Source organism: Mobula birostris, chromosome 5, assembly GCF_030028105.1.
Source record: "Mobula birostris isolate sMobBir1 chromosome 5, sMobBir1.hap1, whole genome shotgun sequence".
NCBI lineage: Eukaryota > Metazoa > Chordata > Chondrichthyes > Myliobatiformes > Myliobatidae > Mobula > Mobula birostris.
Window position 1 is genome coordinate 30,836,257 of NC_092374.1, and position 21,408 is coordinate 30,857,664.

Consider the following 21,408-nt stretch of genomic DNA (forward strand, 5'->3'; position numbering starts at 1 on the left):
CTTCTTGAAATGAATGCTAACATCACATTTGCTACCTTCACCACAGACTCCATCTGCAAATTAACCTTGAGGGAATCCTGCATGAGGGCTCCCAAATCCCTTCGTGCCTCAGATTTTTGTATTTTCTCACCATTTTGAAAATAATAAACCCTTTCATTTCTTCCACCAAAGTGCATGATCATGCACTTCCCGACACTGTATTCTATTTGTTCTATTTGCCATTTCTTTGCTGATTTTCCTGATCTGTCCAAATCCTTCTGTAACCTCTCTTTCCTCACAACTACCCGCCCCTCCATCTATCTTCATATTCTTTGTAGACTTTGCAGCAAAGCTATCAATTCCAAATCATTGACGTGTGAGGTAAAAAGAATTGGCCCCAACACAGACCCCCCATGGAGCATCACTAGTCTCAGAGAGCCAACCTGAAAAGACTCCCTTTATTCCCACTCTTTGCCTCCTGCCGATCAGCCAGTGTTTATCCTTGCTAGAATCTTACCTGTAATCCCATGGGCTCATAGCTTGTTAAGCAGCCTCGTATGGCATCTTATCAAAGGCCTTCTGAAAATCCAACATCTACTTAAAATATGGGGACCAAAACTGTTCTCAATACTCTAAGTCAGCAGTCCCCAACCACCGGGCCGCAGAGCATGCGCTACTGGGCTGCGAGGAAGCGATATGATTTGGTGATATGAGTCAGCTGCACCTTTCCTCATTCCCTGTCACGGCCACTGATCAGCCATTACGCATGCGAGGTCGTGACCCGCGTGTCATCCGTGTCAGGGTGGGAAGGAGATCAACTCCTCGAGCTTGCAAATGACGGCGGGCTGAAAAGTATGTTTGATATCACATCTCTGTCGGCATTTTGGATCAAAGTCAAGGCTAAATATCCTGAGATAGCCACGAAAGCACTGAAAACATTGCTTTCATTTCCAACATTTTTCTGTGAAGCGGAGTTTTCTGCAATGAATGCAACGAAAACTAAACTGCGGAATAGACTGGACATAAGGAACCCCCTTTGAGTATCGCTGTCTCCCATCACCCCTCGATAAGACCGTGTTGTTGCAGGGAAACAAGCCCAGGGCTCCCACTGATTCAGCGATATTGGTGTATTGCAATGATTTTATATGTTCATACGGGGGAAATATGTGCTGTGTGTTTAATATCCAAATGTTATGATGCTATTGACTTATAAGTGACCCTATAACAATTACAGCACAGAAACAGGCCTTCTCTGCCCTTCTAGTCCGTGCCAAACGCTACCCTCACCTAGTCCCGCCAACCTGCACGCAGCCCATAACCTTCCATTCCTATCCTGTCTATATACCTATCCAATTTTTCTTTAAATGATAATATCGAACCTGCCTCTACCACTTCTACTGGAAGTTCGTTCAATACTTCAAGCTCCCCTGTCCTCCCCTGATAATTGACTTATCACTGTATTCATGCGAGGAAAATATGCGGTGTTTAATATTAAATTCGTTAGATAAACCCTTTTAGAAACAAAATTGAGTGTATTACCCACTTACCGCCTATATTCCAGTAGTGATTAACACCCAACCCCCGAACAGAATCGCCAAAAAGGATTTGCTGGGCAGGGGGAGCGGGCGGGCAGGGCGGGAATCGGCAGGTCACGACGCGCATGCGCACTGGTGCCCGCGCAAGGCTTCATGGCCATTGTAGTCTTTCTGGGTAAACAACGCATTTGACTGCTACTCTTGTCCGTTGGCAACCCTACCCCCATCCCGGTCGGCCGGTCCGCAAGAATATTGTCAATATTAAACCAGTCCGCAATGCAAAAAAGGTTGGGGACCCCTGCTCTAAGTGAGGCTTCACTGGTGCTTTATAAAGTCTCAACATTACATTACGTCCTTGCTTTTATATTCTAGTCTTCTTGAAATTAACGTTAACACATTTGCCTTCCTTACCATAAACTCAACCTGCAAATTAACCTTTAGGGAATCAATTCTCTTTGTGTATCCTGCTTGTTACTACTTCAAAAATTCTATCAGATTTATCATGCAAGATTTTTCCTTGAGGAAACCATGCTGATTATGGCCTATTTTATTATGTGCCTCCAAGGTCCCTGAGACCTCATCCATAATAGACTCCAATATCTTCCCAGCCACTGAGGTCAGACTAATTGGCCTCTAATTTCCTTCCTGCCTCTCTCCCATGACACTTGCAATTTTCCAGTCTTCCGGAACCATTTCAAAGTTTAGTGATTCTTGAAGGATCATAACTAATGCCTCCACAGTCTCTTCAGCCAGCTCTTTCAGAACTCAGGGGTGTACACCATCTACCTTCAGACCTTTGTTTCCCAAGAATATTCTCCCTAGTTATGGTAACTTCTTGACTTCTGACACCTGGAACATCCACCATACTGGTAGTGTCTTCCACAGTGAAGACTGATGCAAAATACTTATTCAGTTCATCTGCCATTTCCTTGTCACCCACTACTGCCTCTCCAGCATTGTTTTCTAACAGTCTGACATCCACTTTTGCCTCTCTTTTACACTTTGTTTCTGAAGAAACTGTTGGCATCCCTTGCATTTCCTTAGCTCTATCCAAAATGATTCAACCCCTTCTGACTCTATGTCATCTCTTTCTAATGATTTAATTTCATTTTTTTACCAACCGAGTCACACTACCCCCCTCTGCCTTCCTGCCTGGCGTTTTGATTAAATGTGTATCTCGGACATTAAGCTCACAGCTATAATCTTCTTTCAGCTATGATTCAGTGATGCCTACAACATCATGCTTGCCAATCTGTAACTGTGCTACAAGTTTATCAACCTTATTCCACATACTACGCACATTCAAATATAAAACCTTTAGTCCTGTATTCACACCTTTTGATTTTTCTCTGCCTTTTATGTTGCAACTCATCCTGTTGACTGCAATGTTGCCCTGTCATCAGTCTCTCCTTGCCAGGAGTCTTATTACACATTGCCTCTGTTTGTAAACCAACTACCTAATCAATCGTTCAGCATTATCACTCCAGTTCCCATACCCTGCCAAATTAGTTTAAACTTACCCGGAAAACTCCAGCCAACCTGTCTGCAAGGATACTGGATCCCCTTAGGTTCTGGTGTAACCTGTCCCTTTTGTACATGTCATACAGTACCTTCCCCTGAAGAGATCCCTATGATCCATAAATCTAAACACCTGTCCCTTACATCACTTCCTCAGCCACGCATTCACCTGGCAGATCATCCTAATCCTACCCTCACTGGCACATGGCAAAGGCAGCAATCCAGAGATTACTATAGTGGGCATCCTGTTTCTCAGCTTTCTACCTAGCTCCCTGAAATTGCTTCATGACCTTCTCACCTGGTCTACTTGTGTCATTGGTGCCGATATGTACCATTGGTGCTGCTCACCCTTGCTCTTAAGAATGCCATGGACGTGATCCAAGCTATCTCTGATCCTGGCACCAGGGAGGCAACATACCATTCGGACGGCCCTGTAACATCCACAGAACCTCGTCTCTGTTCCTCTGATTAAGGAGTCTCCAATCAACACTGCAGTACTCTTCACCCCTCTGCTCTTCTGAGCTGCAGCACCAGACTCAGCCCCAGTCACTGTGGCTCCCACACATTGGCATGGATCTGTTTTGAGGTAGGCGAATTGCAGTGGGTTCTGGTTGTCTGGGAGAAAGGAGGAGATCCCTGCTCTGACCAGTCCTTCCTTTCATGGATGTCAGAGCCACTGAGCGGTAGTCATTAAGGCACATTATCTTGTTTTTCTTCAGAACCGGGGTGACAGTGGTGTTAAAACAGGTGGGAGCCTGAATGAAGCAGAGAGAATTTAAGGCTTAAGATAGAAGAGCACTTGAAAAATAAGGCAAAATATTGTAGATTTAAGAAAGAGAGTTGGTGTTTGAGGATTATGAAAATGAAACGGGTAGAATAACTGGTAAATGTGCTGTACTTGGATTTTTCAGGAAGTCTTCGATAAAGTCCTATGTAAAAGGGTGTGCTAAATTAAAATGCATGACGTTGCAGGTAATATTTCAGCATGGATTAATAATAGGTTGACTGACAGGAAACAAAATGGGAATAATTGGGCATTTTACACAGTGGCAGTTATGTGTTTGGGCTTCAGTAATTCATAAAGCAGAAACATGATTTGCACAGCAGAACCAACAGTGAAGTTTCAAAGTTCACTGATGGCACAGTTCTGTGTGGTATTAAGATCTTGAATAAAGAGACTATAGTGCAGCTTAAACAAATTGAAAGGCTGGATGAAAGCTTGGAGCTTTAAGGGCTGAACTGGGTAACTGGGACGAGCAGGGAGGGTGCCATGGTTAGGATGGATCCCTTGGGCTGAAGGGCCTGTTTCCACAGTCCATTACTCCGATGCTCGAGTAAAAACTTGCTTGGTATATTGTGTACATTTCTAGCCTCCCTGTTTCAGGAAAGACATTGTCAAGCTGAAGAGGGTGCAGAAAAGATTTATAAGGATGCCGCCTAGACTGGACACCATGATACATAACGCGATGTTGGCACTGTTGGATCTTTACTCCCAGAAGGAGTAGGAGGTGCGACTTCACAGAAGTTTATCAAATCATGAAGCGTCTGGAAAAAGTAGGACAGTCATGGTCTTTGCCCCAGGGTTATGGAGTCTAACAGTGGAGTACACAGATACAAGGTGGGAGGGCAGAGGTTTGAAGAAGCCTGAGAATAGCTTCTTTACACTGAGGGTAGTGAGTACCTGGAATGAGATGCCAGAAGAAGTGGTCGAGATGGGTACACTTGCAGCATTTAAGAAGCGTTTGTCTTGGTGTATCGAGGGAAGGATCTTGGAGGGACCTGGGTCAAACGCAGGTAACTGGGACGAGCAGGGAGATGCTGAGGTTGGCAGGGACCAGTTGGACCAAAAGGCCTGTTTGCGTTATATTACTGAGACTCCATTGAAATGAATAAAATAGTTTATCACTTTGGTCAGTGAAAAGGCAGAATATTAATTAAACACTGTGAGAAACATTGACGGTCAAAACTTATGTGTGTCCTCGTACTCGAGCAGTTCAAAAGAAGTAGGAAGCCTGTAAGAGGATATGAGTACTGGAGGAAGACTGTCTTGATACAATTAAACAAGGCCACATTGAGACCACCCATGGAGTGTTGTGCTGATCTCCCTGCTGATAAAGGATTTACTTGCCAGGAGAGAAAAGGAAGCAATGGTTCTGAAAACTGATTCCTGAGATGGCAGGAATGCCATGTAGGGAGGGATTAGGCCAACAAGGTTTTGCATTCGGTAGAGCTTAAACGGAGGAGAGAGGACCTCATTGAATTTAAATGAATTCTGAGTGTCATATAGGTGGGGTATGAAGGTGTTGTCTCAGATGAAGTCTAAAGTGTGGTGTCACAACCTGTGATCCAGGCAAAAGATATGGGGCAAAGGAGAAATTTCTTCACTTGGAGTAATTTAAGGAATCTGCTGTCATGGAATGCTGTGGAGGCCAAGTGATTGATTACGTTTAAGAGTAGAGTTGGCTCCACAAAGCAGGGAATCTTCTGGAGAGAAAGCAGAAATTGATAGTGAGAGATGATGAAACCTGATTGGAATAAAAGGTCGAACAAGCTAGAAGGACTGAATGGTACACTCCCACTTTTTTTTCGTTTTCCTTTCATTTTGCAGGCTGGTGTTCAGAAGATTTTAACCTATTTATTATTGCGCTTAAGTGCAATACACTTTACAATTGAGTCTTTTGATCTTAGATAGATATACTTTATTAATCCCGAGGGAAATTTGGTTTTGTTACAGCCGCACCAACCAAGAATAGAGCGTAAATATAGCAATACAAAAAACCCCAACAATCAAACACCAAAATGCAAAACTATGTCAGATGAAAAATAAGTCCAGGACCAGTCTATTGGCTCAGGGTGTCTGACCCTCCACGGGAGGAGCTGCACGTTCGATGGCCACAGTCAGGAATGACCTCCCGTGCTGCCAAGTGTTGTATCACGGTGGAATGTGGCCAAAGTCCAACAGTAAAAAGTTTAATATCCAGTCTGCAAACACGTTCCTCGATCATAATATACTTTGGACTGCACCATCCGTTGTTAGCCAGATCAGTAAGCACCCCACTCCTTCACGCCACTTACCGCTCTCGGTGTACTTCCAGTCAGCCGGAACGGTATTACTCACCGCACTCCTCTTCTCCAAAAGTCTCTGTTGTCTCGACCCAGTCCTCTTTCCTTGGCTTTGTGATCCCTCTCTGTGTGTTTTCCTCCAGATTTCAGCAGGGGTGTCTGCCGCTCTGTTTGCTAAACTGGCTGGAATTTGCTGGTCCGTGGAATACACAATGCGACCTTGCTTCTGTCCCGCGTGTTGAGATGTAACCATTTCCAGCGCTAAAGAAAACCCAAATAAAACACTCTCTACCAGCATGTTAGAGAGGTTGCAGCTTCGACGTGTTACCATGAGAAAAAAATACAAAATTAACCTAAATTAAAAAGTAAGAAGAAGAAAGTAAAAGAATAGATCATTTTGGATCTCCCCTCCCCCTCCCACTTTCAAATCTCTTACTAGCTCTTTCTTCAGTTAGTCCTGACGAAGGGTCTTGGCCCGAAACACCGACTGTACCTCTTCCTAGAGATGCTGCCTGGCCTGCTGCGTTCACCAGCAAATTTGATGTGTGTTGCTTGAATTTCCAGCATCTGCAGAATTCCTTGTGTTTACCTTTCTAAACTATGCCAGGCTTTGACAGAGCTAACACGGATTAGCTATGGAAGCAATACTCCCATCTCATCATACTGCAAAGCATTGGCCTTTCAAAGAAATTCAGGAAGATAATGCCATATTTAAGAAACAAACATGCAATTAACTTTCATGAGAATTTGAAGAGGTCAAAATTGTTAGAAAATGCCAAGTGTCTTTTCTTCTACATACAGTACTCCAGAAAAATTGCTGAAAAGTTTTTTTTTAAACACATTAAGAAATATTCCCTGTAAGTTCACTGGGGAGGGATGGATGTTGGCTCCATCCCTCCCCCTCCTGTCTTCTCCTATCATTTTGGATCTCCCCCTCCCCCTCCACTTTCAAATCTCTTACTAGCTCTTCCTTCAGTTAGTCCTGACGAAGGGTCTCGGCCCGAAACGTCGACTGTACCTCTTCCTAGGGATGCTGCCTGGCCTGCTGCGTTCACCAGCGGATTTGATGTGTGTTGCTCATAGTTTAGAAAGACCTTCTCTTAGGGCATTCCTTAATATCTGCCAGAAGGAAGTGACCCAAACCAATACCGAACCTCTTTCCTGATAGGTATAATTGTACATTCTGATGCCATCCTTAATCTTTCTGTTCCTTTTATCTTCTTTGAATAATTATGTCACAGATTTTTCCTTGTTTGAATAATAATGCTCGAATTCTCCATTTTTTTTATTCTTCCCTTGAGTGTTTCTGTATGACCTTATCAACTTGTCAACAGTGATTTGTGTATTTATACTTTTGGCCTCAACTCTTGTTTAGTTGCTCAGTTTCCAAGAATCGTATATTAATTTTGATTGCATGTATTCCAGTATTGAAGCTCTTCTAACAACTATTTGTCCATTTTACATTTTCATTATTGTGTCCCTACTGTTTCTAGGACTTTGCTCAGTACTGACTGTCAATTACCTTTCCCCAATTTAGTGCTATTTGCGAATTGTACATTTGGATTTAAACTTTATATCATCAGTGTGAATTTATCATTCATTGATATATTTATTATTTGTCAAAGACATTTTGCAAATCAAGATAAATGATATCAAAGCAGTTCCTGTTCTGACACTTAGTCTGACTATTGCACTGGAGTTGGCCATTAATGGGTTGGGTGAGGCCAAAACACTAAATGGGTGTACTCAGTGAAATAATCAATTAAAATACCAGTCACTGCTTCCAATGCCTAATTTGCTTAGTAGCTATTGGAATGTTCTTGACTACTCAGCATAATGGTTTGCATTGAATATCAACACAAGTAGAAGGAGAAGCTTACTTTTATGTGACCTCTGCTATGCTTGAAGATTTAAGAGATACAAATTAAAACATTGCCATCATATTATTTCCATTGATGTGGTTTCTAAACCTTTGAAAACCTTCAAATGTTACTTGTGTTCTCAAATTTGAGAAGACTGAAAATAGCAGGTCACTGGTCATCTCTAGAGAAAGAAAATTTTTTAAAAAACTGCAAATGCTGGAAATAAAAATGGAGTTAACATTTCTCTTGGCCTGTACCCTAATCCAGGTTCTGCTGAAAGATCATTACCTTCAAACTTTACTCGTCTTTCTCGCCACAGATTGCCTGACCTGCTGAGTAATTTTTTTTCTACTAACTTATTTAAGATGCAGAAGAAAATTTGCTGTTAGACTTTGTGAAAAGAAAGTAAATTAACACAATTTATCTTCAACTCTTATTTTGTGATGTAGGCCCAAATTATGCAGCTACACCTTATGGAAAATTGTGGTACCGATTTTTTTTTGTACGAATGCAAGTTTGCTGCTTGTAATAGTCCGTAATTTTTGTATACTCTGTCACTGTTGTAAAAAAAATTTTTTTTTTGTCAGGCTGATTTATTCCTGACGGTCTTGTCAGAGCTGCATTTGAAATATTAATAGCTGCTTGATTTTATCGACTTGAACATTAGTGCCTTTAACATCCAGCATAGCATTTTCTCTAAACGTGATTGTGTATAAATTTATTTTGTGAATTAAGATTTTTTTTGTTTACTTTTTGTATTTTGATTATGTTTCCTTAGATTAAAGAATCTGCCATTTACTTTCACAAAATTGAATGAATTAACAGCGATGTGGCTATCTGAAAATCAGGTAAGTGACTGAGCGAGCCAGATCGTAAAGCTATGAATGTGATATGGGTATTGGTTTATTATTGCCATGTGTAGTGAGATACAGTGAAAAACTCTGCCTGCCAAGTAGATAGATCATTTCATCATATCAGTTCATTGATGTAGTACAAGGGGGACCGGTAACAATGCAGAATAAAGTGTTGCTGTTAGAGGAAGTGCACTGCGGTCTTAGAATAAGACAATTTCTGTGCTGTAGTGCTCTATGACGAACAAGGTGCCAGACCATAACAAGGTGAATTGTGAGGTTAAGGTTCCATTTTGTCATACAAGAGACTATTCAGTAGTCTTAAAACAGCAGGATAGAAGCTATCCTTGAGCCTTGTGATGTTGTGTTGTCAGGCCTTTGTATCTTCTGCCGATGACGAGAGAATATCTGGAATGATATCGTGCCCTCCAGTTAAGTGCTTGTAATTTTCTACAGACAAAACTGGACAGGGATGCAGTTTGCCCACAACTCAGCACTTCAGTTTTGGAACGGCTACAGCACAGACTTTTGGCCTACTGAGCTGATGTAGGCTCCGAGTACAGTAATCCCCCCACTTTTTCATGAAAGCCCTGCAAATGATTCCCTTTCAAAAGCTAATTTAATTCCCCTTTAAAGCCAACCCTTTAGGCTGTGAATTCCACATATTACTCACTGTGTTTTAAATATTCAAAAAAAAACTTTATTCATGATCCCTTGGTGTGTTTCACCTAAAATGCTATCTCTGCATCTGACTGCTTCACAAAATGGTGTCAGTTGTAGCATTTGATTTCAGTGCACTTGAGCTGCTGTTCGTGTTGCATGGGAGTCTGCAGATGTTATTTTTCCCTCAGTCACTGGAACAACAGAACGTGGTGAAAGGCAGCTTTGATAATGACGCTTTGTCCTAAATTTCCCTGAGGCACAATTTGATTAATCTCTGTTACTTTTCTAACTTGCTGGGTCGTGTTTCCCAGTGCATATTTAGATTAAAGACCTGTCTTGCAGCAAGGCAATTATTGTTCATCTGAAAACTGCACTTTTTCCTATGATGGTTGATCTTTTCAACTTACTTTTGAGTTGGAGGTAATTTTTGACAGTCTGATTATTAAGGTCTGATCCCTTTTGATAAGAGTGAATGATTTTTATGTGATGTATGGTCTCTCGTTGTTTAAACCCACACCCCCACTATCCCCCTGCAGATACAAACTTCGCTCCCTGGTCTTAACCCTTCCAACCCTTGTTTATAGTACACACCCTTCAGCCCATGATGCTGTGCCAGCCTTTTAACCTACTCTGAGATCAATCTGACCCTTCCTTCTCATATAGCCCTACATTTTTTTTCCTACACTTTGCGTGTGCCAACATTATATGTTTGTGGTGTCTCCTGTTCCTACGTGCTATTTATTTCATTTTGATATCCTTGGTCCTTCTCTTTCTTTCAGTCCAGTTGATATGCTGTACAGGTTTAGAGCCGATGGTCTACCTGGCCGAGTACTAAAGACTTGTGCTGATCAACAGGGTGGAGTGTTCACTGAGATCTTCATCCTCTTGCTTCAGCAGTCTGAGGTACCCACCTGCTTCAAGCAGGCTTCAGTCATACTGGTGCCGAAGAAGAATGTTGTAACCTGTCTCAAGGACTATCATCCAGCAGCACTTACATCCACACTGATGAAGTGTTTTGAGAGGTTGATGATGGAACTCATCGACTCCTGCCTGAGAAGCAACTTGGATCCGCTCCAATTTGTCTACCGGCACAACAGGTCCCTAACAGATGCCATCTCACTGGCTCTTCACTCAACCCTGGAATATCTGGACAGCAAAGATGCTTACAGGAATCTACAGCACATTACAGGCCTTCGGCCCACAATGTTGTGCCAACCATGTAACCTACTCTATAAACCACCTGACATTTTCCTAGCGCACAGCCCTCTATTTTTCTAAGCTCCATGTACCCATCTAAAGAGGCTCTTAAAAGACCCTATTGTATCCACTTTCACCACCATTGCTGGCAGTGCATTCCATGCACCCACCATTCACTGTATGGAAAAACTTGCCGCTGGTATCCTCTTTGTACCTACTTCCAAGCACCTGAGAACTATGCCTCCTCATGTTAGCCATTTCAGCCCTGGGAAAAAGCCTCTGGCTATCCACACACTCAACACCTCTATCATGTCACCTCTCATTCTCCATCGCTCCAAGGAGAAAAGGCCAAGTTCACTGAACCTGTTCTTATAAGGCACGCTTTCCAATCTGGGCAACATCCTTGTAGGTCTCCTGTGCAGCCTTTCTATAGTATCCACATACTTCCTGTAGTGAAGTGACAAGAAATGAACACAGTACAGGTTTCTCCTGCCATCCGAAGGTAGAGCGTACCTATGAAATGGTTCGTAAAGCGAAGAAGCAATTACCATTTATTTATATGGGAAAATTTTGTGAGCATTTGCAGACCCAAAAATAACCTACCAAATCATGCCAAATAACCCATAAAACCTAAAATAACAGTAACATGTAGTAAAAGCAGGAATGATATAATAAATACATAGCCTATATAAAGTAGAAATACTTCTCTACAACGATTGCCTGCACAGATCTCCGTAGTGAAAATCTCACGCAAGCGCTGTTGGCATAAATGCTCTCCCCAGTAACCTTTAAGCTATGAGGCTGCCAAATCTACCAAATAACACGTAAAAATACACAGCCTATATAAAGTAGAAATAATGTATGTACAGTGTAGTATCACTTACCGGAATCGGGAAGACAGCTTGCCGAGCAAACTGATGATGGTGTATTAGGCTGAGTCGTCGCAGGTTGGGTGGTGCAGTGGCCCCCACCCTCCGGGCCGCTGACCCGATGCATTGCCGCGAAGAACGCAGCAGTAGCTGGGAGGCACACAGCACATCTTTAAGAAAAAAGCTGAAATAAACATGCTAATTAATTAGATGCCGCCGACACGTAATTGTCAGCCCAGATCAGAGGCAATGCAATCGGAAATTGACACTGATCTGGGCCGACAATTACGCGCTAGGCGCACCTAATTAATTAGCATGTTCATTTCGGCTTTTTTCTTAAAGATGTGCTGTGTGCCTCTTGGCTACTGCTGCATTCTCTGCGAATTGGTACAGTATCTGTCCCGGGGCCCAGGTGCTGGGGTGGTGGGACACGGGGGTGTCATCTCTTCGTCGATCAGGGCAGGTAGCTCCTATGACTGCCCGCCTGGATGTCGAAGATCGAGGTTCGTCGTCTGCTGTGGCTGATGTGGAAGGCTTGCTTGACTGCTGAGCCTCGCGCATTTTTCTGTCATACAGTTGTTTGTAAGGACTCAAACCATCCTGCAAATATCCCCTAAACCTACGTACCCTTTCAAAATTAAAATCGTACTTTATCATTGCAGCGAAAATCTCACGCAGTTGCTTCAAGTTCAGTTCGCTACTGCATTCGATTTTGATTGTTATCCTTTCCTCTTCCAATTGCTTCAGCTCTTCATCTATCAGTTCTTGGTCATGGGATGCCAAAACCTCTTCAACACCATCTTTGTCAGCTTCCATAAGCCAAACTCACTTTGTCCTTGCTTTGTTCACCACGATTGAAATGCTTAATTATGTCTAGTTTTACACTAAGTGTAACACCCTTACGAGCTCTTTCAGGCTTTTCCAATACCTCAGAACTCATCTTGCTAACGGCTGCTCACAGGCACGTGTTTAAGCAATGCCGTTCCGAATCTGGAGGAGAGCGGCTGCTCGGGATGCGCACTGCCTTTCTTCATAACAGTGAAGACACCTTCTGAAAGCGAAAACAGGGTGCTAATGTAGGTCTTTCGTAACAGTGAGGTTTTGTAAAGCGAACGTTTGAAAAGTGGGGGACACCTGTACTCCCAAGTGGGATCTGACCAAGGTCTTGTATAGCTGTAACATTAAAGCTATATGTAAACATGGGATTCTCTTACATGCAAGAGCTATTTTGTCCTCCCTTCACCCTTCTGATTCCCTTCAAGAGTATTTCTGTACTTAAGGGATTGACTTGATCCCAGTTTCCTATAGCTCTCGTATACCATTTTTCCCCTGACCGGAGCTTTAATCTCCCTCATCGGTCCTGTTTCCCTCATTCTGCTGGCCACACCCTTCACTCAAACAAACGTTCTGCCCCTGAATCCTCACCATCTCAATTTTTAAAGCCTCCCACTTGCTAAACATCCGTTTACCTACTAATAGCCTCTCCCAACCATTAGCAAATTCCTGTCTAATGCTATTAAAATTAACCTTGCCCCAATTTAGAACTGTCAGGTAGTGCTTTTTATCCATAATTATTTAGAACTAATAGAATTGTCGGTGCTGTGCCATGGATCCTTCGAGACGGTTCCCTGCATCATTGCCCAATAGGTTGTTGACCCTTCTCAAGTAGGGCACTCTACACATTGATTGAGAAAACTTAGATTAGCCTTGTTCCAGATATTTCCAAGGACAGAGAGGCTACTTTAATAATTCTTTAATAAATTTTAAAATATAAATTAAGTCATAGCATATCTGTCTTCCAAAGCTCACAACCCACATTCATGTAATTTTCTCTTGGTCTGATGGTAATTTGGTGAACTTGTGATATAATCCTTCTTAGTACAATACAGTATTTCTAAATTGCTGGCCTAATGTTACACACATTTCTTCTGATCCCTCGGCTGTCTTTCATAAAATTGAAGCTAAGCCATTTATATTCTCTGGTCTTTTAAAAAGATGTATTGCATTAGCTTTTCAGTACGTTGTTTTGTATCAGATCAATTAATTTCAGTGCCCTCTGCATGCCTTGTATCTCTGAAGTTTGTGGTTCTTCATAGATTTTCAGCATTAGTATTGTGTTGGGACCAGTGGTTTGTTTTGGTTCAGGATGGATGACTGCACACTGCCTGTAATGAAACCAGCTTGGCATGCTATTTCTTGTTCCTTTTACCTGAGCGGTTTTGGCTATAAATTCGGACTTTCCCAGTCACAATGAATGGAGGAAATACATCCATATCTATTGTAATTTGTCATTTCATCAACAATCCACACAGTTTAATATGTGTGTCAGCAACAAACTTGGACATCTAGCTCCCTCTTGTGTCATCTTGGTCATTAATATTGAGAAGGTTTGAGACTCCGGCGTGGGTCCTCGTGAGAGACAACAATAAGTCACATCCTTTGAATTTAGGAACATTTTTCTGCTCCCCAATCTCTCTAGCCTTTCATTAATTACTCCTTACCAGGTCAGTTAGTTCTGCGAGCTCACGTTTTGTGTTCAGGACAGATGAAAGGTCATCAGCCTGAAATATACACCCTTTATCTCTCTGCAGGTGCTGCCTCATCTGAGTATTTCCAGTGTTTTGTTTATATTTCAGGCTTCCAGCAGCTACTTGTTTTTTGTTTTCCATTCTACGATGTATAGTTATATTCATGAACGAAATAATATAGCTTTTTATCACTCCCTACGGGAAGAGATTTGATCAATTGTTGGGAAGCCAATTCTTGGGAAAATTTGTTGCTCATCTTATTGAATGCCAAACTAGATTCAAGAGGCACATTCACTTCCTCCTGTTTTTCCTTCATATATTATCGATGAAAAATTATTGTAATGTATGCAATATTTGCAGTAGATGTGCTAGAAGAGGACAAAATGGCTAAAGTGCCCCATTCTGTTGAACGTTTGGCTATCAGATGAATATTATTAGAATCTGCAGCCTGTCATTTCCCTCTGGAAGTTGTGCTTTAGAACAGTCTGTATGACCTGCCTTTTTTCAGGTATTCTGCAGAATTCAGTGACGTGGACTCTGGAAAGTGGGTACAGCTGCAGGGCAGCTATTACTCGAGTGGACTTTGTGCGGGATTGAAGTGGCGGGGGCCCAGGCACGAGACTGATAAATGAACCAATATTTCAGCCGATTTAAGTGCTGAGCCAGATTGAAAGATCAAGGCGTTGTGCAGAGGGCGAAGGGAAAACCGGTGTTCAGCTCACTACTCCATGAGGATTTGCTCACCTAAGCACTGAACTGACTCCATGGCCTGTAACCACCTCAGCACCAAACTGGCTCCGTGGCCTGTAACCATTGGCACTCGCCTCAGCACTGAACTGGCTCCCTGGCCTGTAACCACCTCAGCACTGAACTGGCTCCACGGCCATGGACTGTAACCACCTCAGCACTGAACTGGCTCCACGGCCATGGAATGTAACCACCTCAGCACCGAACTGGCTCTGTAGCCTGTAACCACCTCAGCACTGAACGGGCTCCACGGCCATGGCCTGTAACCACCTCAGCACTGAACTGGCTCCATGGCCTGTAACCACCTCAGCACTGAACGGGCTCCACGGCCATGGCCTGTAACCACCACAGCACTGAACTGGCTCTATGGCCTGTAAGCATCGGCACTCACCTCAGCACTGAACTGGCTCCATGGACTGTAACCACCTCAGCACCGAACTGGCTCTGTAGCCTGTAACCACCTCAGCACTGAACGGGCTCCACGGCCATGGCCTGTAACCACCTCAGCACTGAACTGGCTCCATGACCTGTAACCACCTCAGCACCGAACTGGCTCTGTAGCCTGTAACCACCTCAGCACTGAACTGGCCCCATGGCCGTGGCCTGTAACCATCGGCACTCGCCTCAGCATTGAACTGGCTCCATGGCCTGTAACCACCTCAGCACTGAATGGGCTCCATGGCCTGTAGCCATTGGCACTCACTTCAGCACTGAACTGGCTCCATGGCCGTGGCCTGTAGCCACTGGCGCTCACCTCAGCACCGAACTGGCTCTGTGGCTGTGGCCTGCAGCCATCAGACTCCTGTACTGGCTGCAGCGTTTGGATCCGTGGCTGCAGGTTCAAGTTTGGGGACTCTGCAGTTCACATTCTGTGTGTTACTTGTTTACTTTTTCTATTGCTTGCACAATTTGTTCATTTTGCTCATTGGGTGTTTGACAATCTTTCTTTGCGGATTTTTAAAAATGGGTTCTATTGTGCTTTTTTTGGGGGGGCTGCCTGCAAAAAGATGAATCTGAAGATTGTATTTGGTATACATGTATACATACTTCGATTTAAAAAATGTACTTTGAACTTTTGATTATGAGCAAAAATACATTGGTCAATTCCTTTAACTTAGAGAGGTCAGTTGTAATATACCTGGGAGCTGCTACCACTGAAATGTTTCTTAATTATTTTCATGCTTTCAAGAAAATACGTGCGTATCAGAATGTGCAGTGAAACAGTAACATGTAACTTTTTGTTTGCAGTCCAAACCACTTATTCCCCTTCAGAAAGAGGTGGATGCTGATACTCAGAAGCAAGTACTCACAAACTACATGTTCCCTCAGCAGCCCAGAACAGAAGATGGTGAGTTTTGGTTGAACTTTAGGCTTTTATTTTACTATCTGAGACCATTTTAGGTCATGATAATTGAGCTAAATTTTGAACCAATTTTTCACTATTCCTCCCGTGTTGCCAAAATACGATTCCACTGTGTGATATCTTGTCCCGATTGATCTAGACACACCACCTTTCTAAGTGACACTCAGGGGACGCCATGTGTTTGGCTCCAACCCATCTTTTTATCTGTCTCTTTCGGACAGCAGAATTGCATTTAGTCAATACGTAAACAACATTTAAAAAAAGACTACTTGGACAAGCACATGAATAAGAAAGTCCTAGAGCAGAGATTCCCAACCTGGGATCCACGAACCCTTTGGTTAATGGTAAGGGTCCATGGCATAAAAAGGTTGGCAACCCTTGACTAAGAGGGATATGGGCCAAATGCTAGCAAATGGAACAAGTTTAGATGGGAATCTTGCTTGACTGGATTAGCTGGATCTATGAGAGTTTAGTTGAAGTCTGTCTATGCCTGTGAGTTAAATTGACTTAGTTACTGCCTGTTACACCGCTGGCATTTAGAGCAGAAATGAAGGCCCTCCATCTCTACGGGGTCCAGGGTTTCCTTCATCGTGTCAATAGCTTCCTCTTTGTTTTCACTAGTGTCCATGCAAGTCCCTGTTGGAAACTCAGGAATACCGTCGTACTCAGATGTAAAAGGATTCTTCATTGTTGTTTCCGGAGCAGTTTTGTTTTACCAGTCCTAAGCTGAGCCTCCATAGTGTAAATATGGGTTAGAAAATCACACACCAAAATGCAGAGGAAAAACTCAGCAGGTCAGGCAGCATCTATGGAGGGGAATAAAAAGTTGATGTTTCGGGCCAAGACCTTTCATCAGGACTGGAAAGGAAAGCCAAAATAAGGTGGGGGAAGGGGAAGGAGGGCAAGCTTGGCAAGTGATGGGTGAATCCAGGTAAGGGGAAATATGGGTGGGTAGGGTAGGGAGGATGAAGTGATGGGTGGAAAAGGTAAAGGGCTGAAGAAAGAGGAAACTGATAGAGAAGAGTTTATTCTCCTCTGACGGGCTGAGTTCCTTCAACACTTTGTGTATGCTGCTCTGGATTTCCAGCATTTGTAGAATCCATTTGTGACTTGATGGTCAGCATGGATTTGGTGGGCCAAAGCTCCTCTTTGTGTTGTATCTCGCTCTGACTCCATGACATCTGGTAGTAGATTCCATTACTCCCCCAGGAACTGGTGGTGTCAGAATTGACAAGACAAGCACTGAAGTGCCACCAAGATTGCTTGACTGTGATAAGGGAACACTATGGACTGTTTTTAATCTTTGTCTGCCAGTCAGTGCAAAATCCAAGATATATATGCTGATGTTAAAATAATAATTGGAGTTGCATGTAGCATTCTGCCTTTTCCTGACTCCTGTACCAGAATTCAACAAATACTTGTCTGCAGTACATACATCAGGAAAAACAAATTCACTTTGGCATTTAAAAAAGAGATGTGGCATTGTCATAATAGCTGCTTCAGCAGGATTTGGGTGGCCGCCAATTAGTTCTGGTTTCAATACACTTAAATAATCTACTGTTCTTTTTGACGGGTGCTTTCTTGGGCTTGATGTAGAATTCCATTTGTAGATTCAATTTGTCAAATGCAACACAATGCGATTTTAAATTCTGTTTAATAAACATTTACGGCATTTTACTATTTTAGTTAAACCCTTTGATTTAAGCTCTGTGCTAAATTCGTTTGTAATAAGAGATTTTTTTTAAATAGAAATCTCTTTTCTTTTGCTGTATTAGTGTTGTTCATCTCGGATAATGAAAGTTTCAATCCTTCACTGTGGGAGGAACAGAGGAAGCAGCGGGCTCAGGTGGCTTTTGAGTGTGATGAGGATAAGGACGAAAGAGAGGCGCCCCCACGGGTAAGATGCAGGAGTCATCAATCTAATTCGTTTAAAAGATTATTATTTCCCCTATTTGCAAGACCCTGTTCACTTGGTGTTTATTGGCCAAACCCTTGTTTCAGAATTGGAAAGCTTTACAGCTAAATTAAGACCTGAATATGTAATCGGAATCCCATTGAAACACAGAGGGACAAAAGGTTGCCGTGGTTGAAATGTTAAAATAGGTTCAATTCTGCCATATCCTTGGAAGGTGTCAAATAGTTCATGAAACAATAGGAAATTCTCCTTGGTTAACCTATGCTACATGAAAACATACTTGTTATTTTTTTCCCCTGCTGCTTTTGGGGTTTGTAGTATAGAAAATCACTGCCACAGCTACCCAGGTATGTCGCTGACTACTATTCATTATGTTAAAGTATTTCAGGGGTCAGCTTGTCCTGTTTGCTGTTAGTGAGGATGGTTTAGCTGGTATTAGTTATAGTGTGAATGACATGTGTTAACACTCTGCTCCAATTAATTAGCAGTCAATGAGTAACCCCAGAACAAGTTAGTTGAGTTATGGGGAGGAAAATAAACGTTTGGTTTCCATTTAAATGTTGAATTGATAATGTGTGTGTTTTTTGCAAAATCTAGCATATTAATATTATTACCAATTATATTAAAAGGCTGCTTGCCATTGGTGTAATTTAAGTGGAAAATGCATTGTGGTAGAATGTGGTCATATGATAGAACTCGTATTGTGATTTCAGTTTGTTTAATACGAAATGGGAATGCAACTGGATAACTGTATTGCTCAAAGATTGAATGAAAAGTGTCTTAATTTACAAGCTAGGTAAAATTAAATCCTTGGAAAGAATGGTTTAATTGAAATAAGCCTTTTTTATAAAAGCTTGTACTTGATTGCATCTTTCAATTTGAATTCTTTTATGGCATAACAGTCATTATTATTTTTGAGCATCTTCATTTTTAATTGGTATTGAGGATTAAATATTCTGAGAGTTCCATATATTGGGATATGATGACTTGCATTCATATGTTGCTAATGCTACAAGTTGCAACTTTTTATAGTATGATTTAAAACTTAAATTGAAATCAATTTATTATCTGACTAAAATTTCTCTGACTGTAGAATACAAATGGTATCTAAATAAGGCAACTATGTTTTTACTTCAATTGATATATATTGGAACAGTGCGCGCGTTCAATTTTTCCTGTGCTCTTTAGAGATAATACATTACCTATGCAATCTGTTCAAATAGGAAGGTAACTTGAAAAGATATCCAACGCCATATCCTGATGAGCTCAAAAACATGGTTAAAACTGCACAGAATGTGGTACATAGGTTAAAGGATGATGGGAATTCAGACGACTCTGCACCTGAAATGAAGCCAATTGATGACCGATCAGTCACAACAAAAAATTCTGCAGAGGTGAGAAAATGCTAAGGCACGGTGCTAGTAATTACAACGTTGTGTTTGTCTAGTTCAGTCTATGACCAGCTACTAGTTTGTTTTCATCCACTAATATTCCTTTGTACAAATGTATTTTGATCCAAGCAGACACAAATTCTTGCTTTCTTACATATGAGACTATAGCATGCTACTTTTTCGTATGGTGTGATCTTGTATTTTCTGTTTGAGAGAGAGAAATTCGAAAAGTCTAGCTGACAAGATTTAATCAGCTGGTGTGCTAATCTGCTGAGAAATGCAGGCAATTTATCTTTTTCCCCATCAGTCTCAAAGATTTGATGAGCTTCTGGTTTGTCAATGGTGTGTTTCCCTAAAGAAGTAGAAATTTAAATATTTTAAGATGCAGCCCAGTAACAAACCTTTTCAGCCCAATGCGCCTGCACCGCTCAATTACGCCCAGGTGACCAATTAACCTGCTAATATGGGAGGAAACCACAGCACCTGGAGAAAACCCACGTGGTCAAGGGAAGAACATACAAACTCCTAACAGACAGTTGGGGGTGGCGGGGGGGGGGGGGGGGAGGTTTGAACCCAGATTGCTGGCACTGAGCTCTACACGACCGTGCAATGCCAAAATCTAATCTTGTGACTTTACCTGCCATTGGAACAATTTATCTTGAGCTTTTACCAATATAGAACCATTTTTCTAAAATGCTGGATCATTTGGAAGTTTTTGAAGGGTGGGAGCATCTAGTGAAATTTATCCCACTCATGCATCGGCCTGAACTCTCTTGAAAATTCAGTGTTTTTTTCCTGGATCAGTGTGCACTTAATAGCTTCTTTAAAATGAAAAGAAATTGAGTGAAATTGACATAGATGCTGTTCATTAACTGGAAGCTTTTTCTTCAGCATTCATTTTGGCTGCTGTTTAACTTGGGAATTGCCATTGCGCTTCAATAGAAACAGGTCATATCTGACTTTGTACAGTGCCACTACTATTTTAAAACCAAACTGCAGATACTAATTTAATATTCTTTTCCTTTAAATATTGATATTCAAGATATTATATGAAGCTATTTCATCAAACTACAGCTCTGCATTGTCATCTGGCTGGTTTTCTGTCCAGAGATCCTGATACGAGGTTGATTATGCATTACTGACAGAGGGTTCTGGGTACATGGCCAGAACCAAGGTCCCAAATGTGGACTAGATTTGTGGGTGAGCTGGGTGTAGTTTTTGGGAATATCAATGTCCCATAATGTGGGCTGCACGTGTGACCAGGCACTGGGTCTATAAGTGTTTCAGCTTATTTTGACAAGCTAAAACTTGTGGAGCTCTATTTCCTCTTCCACTTTAAATTCATTCAATTCACTGGAAAATTTACTGTATTAGAGAGTGACATGTTTTTAAAAAAAAAACCACAAGTGAAATACTTGGGGTAGTATTCCAGTTGTCCAGTAATCATCTAGTTTGGCACTAAAGGTCTTGAGGATGCAGATTATTGGAATTTTACTTTACATTAAATTTAAGAAACAGAATGGGCAAGTGCATCAAGTCAAAGTTTTAAAATATGGCGATTCCGTTGTTAGGTAAAAGAGAGTGCAGTTGAATTCGACAAGTCCTCAGAAAACGTGGAACCGAATATGGTGGAAAACTGCATAAGCAAAACAACTGAGCAAGATCTGAGCGGTAATGTGGAAGACACAGAAATCAACACAGTTGTGGATGATTCCGAGGATATAAATAAACCCACTAATGATACCCTTGAGGTATGTTGGTTATTGCTAATATGTCATGTTACCTTTTTTTTCTGACCGTTATAAGCTACATTCAAAAATATAAAACCCAGTTGGTGTGAATTCATTGTTGACCTTTTGCGTTATTTCATTTGCCGAGAAGCTGAATAGTTTTTATAAATATTTCAGTTTTGTTGTTTCTCTTTGGC

The 21,408-nt window shown here is 41.9% G+C and overlaps 1 protein-coding gene across 6 annotated transcripts in view; it reads left to right on the top strand.

Annotated features, from left to right (window-relative positions):
* erbin (erbb2 interacting protein) overlaps positions 1-21,408 on the top strand; it is a 226,031-nt gene that overhangs the window by 168,012 nt on the left and 36,611 nt on the right. For all 6 annotated transcript variants that reach the window (XM_072257788.1, XM_072257790.1, XM_072257789.1 and 3 more), the window contains 5 exons: positions 8,736-8,805; positions 16,061-16,160; positions 17,951-18,072; positions 19,314-19,484; positions 21,053-21,232. In XM_072257788.1, coding sequence (XP_072113889.1) covers positions 8,736-8,805; positions 16,061-16,160; positions 17,951-18,072; positions 19,314-19,484; positions 21,053-21,232 — 643 coding nt within the window. The remainder of the gene's footprint in view (positions 1-8,735; positions 8,806-16,060; positions 16,161-17,950; positions 18,073-19,313; positions 19,485-21,052; positions 21,233-21,408) is intronic.